The sequence below is a fragment of the Puntigrus tetrazona genome, chromosome 7 (assembly GCF_018831695.1).
Source record: "Puntigrus tetrazona isolate hp1 chromosome 7, ASM1883169v1, whole genome shotgun sequence".
Taxonomy (NCBI): domain Eukaryota; kingdom Metazoa; phylum Chordata; class Actinopteri; order Cypriniformes; family Cyprinidae; genus Puntigrus; species Puntigrus tetrazona.
Window position 1 is genome coordinate 36,169,399 of NC_056705.1, and position 10,101 is coordinate 36,179,499.

Genomic DNA, 10,101 nt, shown 5'->3' on the forward strand with positions numbered 1-10,101 from the left:
GTATAATATTTTTAATTCAGGAAATTAATAGTATAATGATAACCACACGTTTTGACTTAACTGATAAACATTTAAAGTACGTAATTATATTGACACAGCAATTATATTTTGACTCGTATCATATGCACGCCAACAAATATTGTATAAAATGTTGCGCGCGTCGTATATATGCAATACAAAGCATATTTTTAATACCACCAGCTTTCGTTTTTATTTCGCTTTCACGAGACCAGGCCGAAATGACACAATTGTCATTTTGCAAGCACCATAAAAACACAAATCACTCGAGACAAGTGGTTTTTGAAGCTCAAGTTTTATTCTAGTTAACCTCATGTCTAAGATGGGTCAGCAAGATTGTGCATTTCAGACCAGTGACCGCTTTGTGAACAATATAATAAAACAAAAATCAAACCATGACATTGTATTTTCAGGATCGACCCTTTTTGATCCTCGGGAATGAATACCGTGTTGAACTAAAATACACTACAGGTTTGTTTACAACAGAATCGAGACCATAAGGCCAAGCTTTTTACGGTGTGGGGGACAGGAGGATGCAGTCAATCATTTCTCAGTTTCCCCTAAACACATTCAAGAGAAAAGCTCGGGACCTCTGCGGTCTCTTTTCCTCGATTGCATGACAGTCTCTTGTGTGTGTGTGTGTGTGTGTATCAGTATACATGCTAGTTTTCATCATTCAGTTGAATTTTCATTTACACCTTGAGGTAAAAATAGATTCCTGATACTACAGAGGATAATATATCTGTGTCCCCTGGGTCCTGAATCGCCTCTTCCATCGTTCCTAGCTTATCGCCGCATCTCTTTCAGCAAATCATTTCTAGACTCAATGCAAACATATAGCAGCACCATGTCAAAGGCTAAAGGGAGTGAACTAACCAACCAACCAACCAACCAACAAACAACCAACCAAGTAAAGCATCCCTCGAGCACTGAATATATGGATCTTTACAAGGATGCAAATATCAAGGGTTTATGCAAAAAAAAAAAAACAAAAGATGAAGGGAAACACAACTGCTGATTGTAGCTGCGTCGCATTTATTAAGACAACGACTTGATAAGGACGTGCCAGGTCTCTTGCATTCAGAACAAGGCAGGCAGCCACTTACACATGAATATCTGCACTGTGTTAAATTACTACAAGACAAAACTATGGCTTTTGTAAGTACAAATGGCAGTACAATGGTGTCATTTTTCAAATAAAAGCTTCATAAACTCATCATGATGGGCTAGAAGAGGCTTAAGTGGGTTTATAGTCTCCTTTAATGAAACAAGCTAAAAAAAACTCAAAAGAGTTTATGGCACCAATTCCATTCAATGTGCTTTCTACTCGCTCGCATCAGGACCCAGTAGGATGATGATTAACATGTTCATTTGCATTTTACAACAGGACTAACAGGCACGGTATAAACCGAAAAAAAAAAAATAAAATAAAATAAAATAACATAACATAAAAATAGCACTAAAGAAAAATCCCAGACTAAATCAATGCTAAATCACGACTGTAGTTTGAGGTATTGTGGGTATAACAGGAACATTTGACTATTTTTTTGTCTGCTTTTTTGTTGTTTTTTGTTTTTTTGTCTTTTTTTTTTTCGTTTGTTTGTTTCTTTGTTTTGGGAATAGCATAGCGTAGAAATCACATTAACAAAAATTGATCACAAAAAAAAAAAAAAAAAAAAACTACCAAAAGAACCAAAGTTGTCAATAATATCATAATTTTCTATGAGAAAATTAAAACCTATTACATGGCATTGTATTGACATTTCATATAAACAAAACCAAAAATAGCAGCAAAACAAGACAAGAGAAAGAAGCATTTCTTTTTCTTTTTTGTTGTTTTCCATTTGAAAGTTTCATACTTGCTGGAAATCCCTCCATAGCAGCTAAATATGAGGAGTGTCTTCTCCCAGGTTCTCCTCTTAAGTTATTCCTCACGGTACAAACGTCTCAGTTCTGCTTTAACTCTTTGATGTCCAGCCATCACCCTTTTTTGCCTCCCTCTACCATCTCTAACATCTCTCCTCATCATCTTCCTCCCCATTTCCAGAGATCCACAAGACAAACTGACATCTCTGGGTTTGTGCAAAATCTACTTGAAGCCACAACTTTTGTTTTAACAATAACTAGACCAGAGTACATCAACTCGGAAAAAAAATACTTTAACTATGGTGTCACGAGTTAGCAACTAGCGGGTCATTATACATACTTCAAACATAGGTACACTTGGGCATTCGTGCATACTGGCCTTAAAAGAGGGGAACTGAAAAAATAAATAGTTCTTATTCTTTGATTTAACATCGTAGTGTTTCTAGCGCTCTACGTGCGTTCTGTTGGATCGCACCTCAAGCGGCCGCCAGCGTTCAATCCGCTCTGGTAGGAGGATTGTGTAGCTGCGGGCTCCAACGAGCAAATATCTTCTCAATGTCCCCCTCTTCTTCTTTCTCTAACAGACCACTAACACCATAGATAAAGAGACCTGCTCCGTCCTCCATTCCATGCTTTCCCCCCATTGTTTTAACAACTGTGGATTTCTTTCTTTTTCTTTTTTTTCTAAAAGTCAGCCTTAAACGACGGACTGAAAGTGCTTTTTTTCCTTTTTAAAATGGAATGGTTTTAGATAATACATGAATCTAAACGAAAAAAAAAAAAAAAAAAAGAAGCAGACTGTGGACTGCACTGCAAGCTTAGCCGGGGGAAGCAGGTACAACATAAGCTTATTGTGTCATGGCAGTGATGACGATATACATTATTAATGGCAGTGAAGGCAACGAATCGAAGAAATGTTTCCGTCTGGCCTCAAGTTAGAACCTCAGCCCCTGGCAATCCACAGCCTTCTAGATCATAACAAAAATACATGCATAAAAATATACTAAGGTTACATAAACCATTTTGGAAGAGAAGAGAATCTTGTTAGGGAATCTGTCTAGGAATTATAATAAAGTGACTAAAGGCATAGCAAGCGGGGATTATATTTACACGGCTAGGCTGCAGAAAAAGCAGGGAGCACTCGTAGCAAGTGTAACAAGGTACTATCTATGAGAGAAAGAAATCGAAGACACAAATAACGTCTCTTCTCTTTCAAAAATAGTTTCTGACACACTTGAAATAAAAATACCCAGCGTCGCCGTTTCAGCGTCGAGTCGGGGCGAGTCACAACTACTGTTGTCATTTATACAATTTTAAAATCCTAGATAGCCTATATCATTTTTCGCTTGTTTTATTTTTGACTTAGGACGTAGAGGGGGGGGTAGGAGGGCCGAAGGACAGAATTGAGCTTTCCTTTCACTCCCTGTCCTCCACTGGTGATCCCGGCCAGCGATAGCCCAATCGTCAAAACCACAGGGGATGCCGCTCAGCAATCAACAGTTTGGGTGCGCTGAGGGGCAAGTTGTCGAGGTATTGGTCGGATGGTGGGGTGCAGGTGTGAGCCTGTTTTCCGTTTGTCCCATGAAGCCTTTGGCCAAAGCCCATACCCAACAGAAACAAAGACGAAGAGATTCATCATCGCACACAAGATGAATAGCGATCCGTTCAGATATTAATGTCTCTGACGTCTGTGGGAGTGCAAGAGAGGTCCACGTCCTCCTCCACTCTTTTGGTCTCTGTGGAGATGTTGTGCTGCTGAGCTTGTCTGAGACTAGATTCCAGGAGGGACTCGATTTGCTCCTGACACGATCGCAGACAGTCCTTCGGAGAGAAGCAGGGAGATTAGCGACAACGGCAACGACATGTTGGGCCTCCCGTGTGGCGTTATACATATACGGAAGGTGGAACACTTACAGGGTCGCTTCTGATGACTTGCGAGAGGAAATTGGTGAGGTTCTGGGACGAGAGGCAACTGTCGCTGCTTTTGAGGTACAGCCCCTGCACTGCTGCTGCGACGCTGCCGGCCGCGATCATGGATGGAGGGTTTGCGATGAAGTTCACATCTGAAAAAAAAAAAACCAAACATACCCTGGTTGGAACTCTGGAAATTCTCAAAAAGAATAAAAGGAATAAAATGGATAAGAAGCTAGGGTTGGGATTGAGTGCATAATGAAGCATAGCATGACTAAACTATAATGAGAGCAGGGTGGGTAGGGGACAGTCCGTGACATTTGGGGCCCGACACCATTCTGCGGCAGGGCTCAAAGCCTTTGGGGGGAGGCAGAGGACTTTGCTGTAGGTCCTGGGCAAGCTGCCCCCTACTGCAGCCTTCTCATCCCCAAAACATCCCATAAATCATGTCTCTATGCGCATGTTAATGCTAAAAGTGCATAGAAATCCTAGTTTTTTTTTTTAAAGATATTACCATCTCCTACTTAAGAAAACACAACTCGGTCAAAACGGCTCTGGGTGCGTTCATAACCCAAACGGCCCCTCGCGAACAATAAGAGGAGCTTATAAATCAATGCCGCCTCTTTCCCTTAAACTCTCACTTTGCACTTCGCCCACACATGGCGAACAGAGAAATACAACTGCCTTTCTTATAGGAAGTCATCTAGCATTGCTAGCTCAGAGACGAGAGGGCAATTGTCAAGACAAATTGAGCATAAAGGCACGGGAGCCTTCACCCCAGCCCATTCATTTCATTCAGCAGCGCCCACCCCTTCCCAGTATCCATCCAACCACACTCTCCCTGGCTGAGATCCCAGGCTACTTCCCAAAGAAATGCAGGTCATAAACATAAAAGGGGAGCGAGCTGCGGTGATACCCACCATGTAAATGGAGGGACAAAAAGAGTGGGGAATATACCGGAGCAGTTCCTTCCTGAAACATTACTGGCTTCTAGCAGGTGATAAACTGATTGATGTGTATGGGCAAAGAATTCGGTGGCCTAGCATCTGAGCCCATGCTCTCAATCAAAGAGACCTGGACATCAAGACACGGGAAAAATATCGGGTTACAAAGCCCTTTTTGCAAGAAAAATGTCCAAAAAACGGCTTCCTCTTTCTGGTTCACACGCGCTGCTTGCATAGCGGTGGTGTCGTGAAACAGGCAGGGCTTCTCTAGAGCCGTGGTGCAGTTACAGCAATCACCACAAAAGGAAACAGACTTCCTCTCTCTTGCAGAGGCTCACAATGGTTTACAATAACTGCGTGTGAGGAATTAGGACAAGCGAGATGGCTCTTTCCATTGCAGCAAAGCAGTCCGCCTGATAGCAAAGCACTGGGTGAGGTGAGGGGAGGGCCTTCGATGCATGTTCGTAACTCTGCGCTCAGTGCTTACGGCAATACCAAGGCAGATTCTCTTAAAACCAAACAAAGTGAAACCGAACACAAGGAGTTAAACGTACCTGTTGCACACAGGGCCACAAACGTCTGGGCGTGCTTGCGTAGTATCAGCTTGGAGCTCTGATGTATAGGCAGCTTGGCGAGGAAATGTTCAATGAAGTCATGTGGCGTCACCGAGGCCAGATCCCACTTCAGTTTATTTAGCGCCAGCAGTTCCATTTGCTGCGAGGGGAGATATAAAAAGGCCCGAGTTTACATAAAGGCACATTTTCCACATGCGATTTTACACTCTTCGACCGCTAGATGGAGATGTCGATTAATTGCACGCTCGAGCAGGGCCTACGTTCAATTAGCGGACACATGAAAAAGTAAAGAAGTTTGCAACACGCGCGTTTCTATTTACGTCCAAAGGGGTGACTTTACATTTGCAGACCAGTCCAGTTACCTGGTTGAGATTTGTAGTCCAAGACATTCGCGTGCGCACATCTTTAAGCGAAGTTGCGTTACTTGTCTGACTTTAATTGGCGTTAGTTACGTAACGTGAGAAAACAGTAAGAAGCTGCATAATTGTGAAGTGTTGAATAATTACCAATAATTCGCCGGGGCGGACGGAGTTGTCCGTGTATATGCACAGCTTCTCCGCTGTTAGTGGCACGGTCTCTTTCATCTTAGAGGCTAAAAACATACAAGTTGCCCCTAACAGCTGCAATCTGGTCTTTTTGGTGGGCTCGACAGATAAAAACCTGTCCAGGTAGTTCATAGCCAGCGGAAAAACCTCCTCTTCGCATTTCTGTTCTTCGCAGACCTTTAAAGAAAAGAGAGTGCATGTATTAAATCAAAGACCTCGAACGGTTTGCTCGCTAAATACGCGGTGGGAATCGAAAAAGCTACCGTATTGGTGAACGCGAATTAAATAAACGAAGTGAAATAATTCGTTCGCTATGCTTTCATCTTATGGAGTTACCCCACGTGTTTAGCATCTGCTGAGTCGTGCGTTTGCACTAGAAAGGGTTAAGTTAGAAAAGAGACTTTTGCGAAAGCTGAAAAGAGCACTTGATCAGTTAGCCGATACGAGTATAAAGTATTGGACAAAGTATAAATATTGCAATTTGCTGATGATGCTAGCGGTCGTTGCTTTCCGAGGCAAAAAGGTGGCGTCCAAGCTAGGTTCAGGAAACAATTTTCTAGTTCGTCATCTTTTCAAAAAATATTTAAAAATATACGAAAATTGTTTCGCTCGACTTAAAACACACGTAAATGTCGGGTAACGTATGCTTTATTGGATAAAAGCTAAATCTTTCGAATTCAGTGACAAAAACGATGCGAAACGAATTGAATTCTAAAGCCCCAACATACAAAGAGAAGCATGCGACATTTGCAAGAAGCGGGTGTTTCAAAAATTAATATAAATTATTCCATTGCATTAAATCTAACGTTAAACATCTGTAAATCCGAATCATTCGATGGGAGATATAATCCGACCGTTTATACTGCGATATTGGATTTGGAAATTTTTAAAATATTATATTTTCAGACCGCCGTGCAGGAGGTGTAAGGCAAACTGAAACAAAACTTTTAAGATAGAAATATTACGTTTTCTTGCAAAAATGAGGTTTGAATTATACCTGTGATTTAAAGGACAACTACTAAGCGCCTTTACGCAAGTGATGTCAATAATTTTTCTATTTTAGAATTTAGAGATATAAAAAAAACTTAAGCAAACGACAACAAAGATGGCGTATAATAGGCTACTGGCACGAGTGAGAATGCATACGTGTACATTGGTATAAAATTGAAATAAAATCCAAAATAATTTATATTTTCTTTAGATTAATAAGAAACGAAACGTATGAATGAAGAAAAATAATCGATTTAAATAAAAATGCGATAGCGGAAACCACGGAAAACGTCCCAGGTCTAGGATTGCTATTACTTTCGCAATAAAACATTATTTTTACGCAAAAATATCACCAATAATAATCGGGCAGCATATTTCCGTGTGGTAGCTCTGGGATGGATAACAATGCTGAAGAACTCAAGTTACGTTTAAACGTATTTTACATTTATTAAACAGTTCTCGGGGTCCAAAGAGCACGAGCAGAATCATCATGAGGCAAACTTGTGCAGCTAATACAAAAAAAAGACAACTATTATCCAAAACAAACCTCGAGCATCCATGTGGCGACGATTTTCCTCATTTTAGGCACAATTTCTTTCTGAACGCACTTGAAATAATTTGGTGATGGAAGGTAGTTTTCCTCTGCTTTGAGCATTGTCTGTAAAACTCGATCATTCAACAGGTTGCTGTCTTGGTAAGCTCTTCTAATGGTATCCACTTCACAGCAAAACAACTGGTGTTCCATGTCTTCGGCGGTGCCCGAGGTTTAGCGGTGACAAAAAGTAAGAAAACTGGATCTCGCGTCGGACTCTGGTCCCGTGGATGCTTTGCTGCCTCTGCTGAACCCTCTAAAACTCTCGCTGCAGCTCCGCTTGACAAAACTCCCCTATGACGTGACTGTTGTTAAGGGAAGATCAAAGCAGCAGCGAGCCTGTGAGAGCGCGAGAGGCTGTCTGCTCAGGGCGGAGGATCAATCTTAAAGAACTATCTTCTCTCGAGCTTGAGCTCCTTCCTTTAGCAGTATGGAAATAGGAGGTCCTATGCCGGGTGACGAGTGACCAAGGAGAATCGGTGGGGTGGGGGTGCAAGGGGCAGGCTGTTAGTGTTGTGGGTATCGGGGGTGGAAAGACGGGGTAAAAGGGTCTGAAGATGTGTATTGGTGAAGTAGTATTGGTAGGGGGCGGTATAATAGCCCAAATCAAGGTACCCTGCGCTGTCGCCTTGAGAAACCCGGTGCGCTCAGGAGCTTTATTCACGTCAGATTCAAAGTCTGCGTTAACAACCGGTTTCTGCTGAGAGACTAAGCGCTTTTTGAAGTCGCGTATTTACGCGCAAACTCTAATGTGGATTCCGCGGGTCATACACGAGACCAATGCGTGACCTGGCGTGGAAACGAATAAGCAAAGTCTTTTGGGTTACCCTTAAAAGAAGGAAGCACAATTTATCCTAAACCAATGAACGAGAACGCCTGTTGCCAGGCAGAACTGCGGCACCGTAGCTTTCATCTGAAAACTCCTCGCGCAGATGCGCGGCGCGCTAAATATTTAGTAAAACTTCACGAAATCTCACGAGGGGTAGTCCGCTTGTCATCCCAACTTAATAACGAATGCTAACTTTATTAAACGTTTATGTCAGGAGGTTGTTACCTGTTTAATAAAATGCTTTAAAAATGGCGAATAGTGAATAAACAGTGTTCTTTTTTTTTTTTTTTTTTTTTTTTTTTTTTTTTTTAAATAGGTCTGGCTTGCCTTTGGAGTTTGGACAGGCCATCTGCACATAGCGTTAACAACACAAATTGCTTGATAGAGTTTGATCAAATAGGGGCGCTCTCACTTTAAAGACCTCACTGCTGTGGCTTCAGGATGAATTGAAGCTTTACAAATTCCACACATTCCACTTTCAGTACCGTAAAACGAGTAATTCGGTTGTCCCAGAAACTTTGGAGTCAAGAGGGGAGCTAGCAAAATGAAAGGAAAAAGTTCTTTATATTACACCGTTTTATTTTTAATTTAATTGTTTTGTATATAACAGCGACATCGGCGACAAACCTAATTATATAAATATTATTTTTAATTGTTTGCAAGTAAACATTAGCTCACTTGCTCTTTGAGATCTAATGCTACATAAGTCCTTAATTAATACTAGCCTATGTGTCTTGTATAATTAAGACACCTATTTTAGGCGTCCAAGTTTAGAACATGCATCCGAGTGGAAAAACTATGTACACCGTATGTGTATACGTTTCCTATTAAAACATTGGGAACACTGTGAAGTATGAAAAAAGTGAATACTCTACTAGAAAAAAAAAGTGGACGAATTTGTTACCCACGTCTATAATAATAACAACAGCATACATAATAAAGATGATAATAATCTAAAGAACATTCATTTTCTAAAAACGCCTTCTTTGGCACTTTTTTCACCCTGACAAGACTTCTGAGGTCGACCTATCAATATCAGAAGCTGTTGCGGGAAAGTTTCGAACTTAACCTATTGTAAATACACAGTAAATAATTACTGATAGCTTTCTCGGGCTACAGAAGTGTTGCTAACAATGAATGACCGACCATGTGAGTTTTCGCCTGTGCTTCTATCACCAGAAATACGGCAGAAAGAGTAGGAAGTTGTAGCGCTGCGGTCCAATCGGAAGTCGCTCTCTTCTGTCTGCAGACAGCGCATGTTGCCTGCATTTCAAGTTCGACTGCGCTGTAGATAAAAACTAGATAACAAAATATTAGCGCGTATCTGAATCGATAAGATGTTTCTTGTGGATTGCTCGTGCAGTTTTTAAGTTGTTGCAAGTGACTAAAATATCGCAAGGAATCCGAAAGCATTAAGCACGTTTTCTGTCACCTCACAGAAAACAACTTCGGAGGAAATTAAATTAATCTGATTATCGAATAGGCCTATAGATAGTGAGCTTCTAATTTAGCAATTTAGCTGAGGACCCTTTAACCAGCTAAGAATGCTGTAGTGGCTAACTTGCTTACCAATGAAAGCAAGCTCTACTGCACTTTTAATTGTGTATAATGACTAATAACCTAATAACTATTTTGCTATTATCAGTTGCGTTGAATCATAATAAATGAAAAAGTAAATTCATTCGCGATTTAGAATGGAAATACTTTTTTTTCCCCTTTTTAAATTATGTTAAATATAGTTAGACTCGCATGCATACACAGATGACGTTTTTGTGGCACAGTTATAATCTGCACGCATTTATAAGGATTTCCTCAGCAAACAATTGGATTT

The 10,101-nt window shown here is 41.0% G+C and overlaps 1 protein-coding gene across 1 annotated transcript; it reads right to left on the reverse strand.

The window, feature by feature from the left end:
• Positions 1-296: 296 nt before the first annotated feature.
• ccnd1 (cyclin D1) lies at positions 297-7,871 on the reverse strand. Its single transcript, XM_043244836.1, has 5 exons — positions 7,397-7,871; positions 5,821-6,036; positions 5,294-5,453; positions 3,799-3,947; positions 297-3,705 (listed from the first exon to the last, which is right to left on the reverse strand). Exons 1-5 carry the CDS (start codon positions 7,592-7,594, stop codon positions 3,550-3,552), a joined length of 879 nt encoding a protein of 292 aa, XP_043100771.1. The 5' UTR covers positions 7,595-7,871; the 3' UTR covers positions 297-3,549.
• Between the last annotated feature and the right edge of the window lie 2,230 nt (positions 7,872-10,101).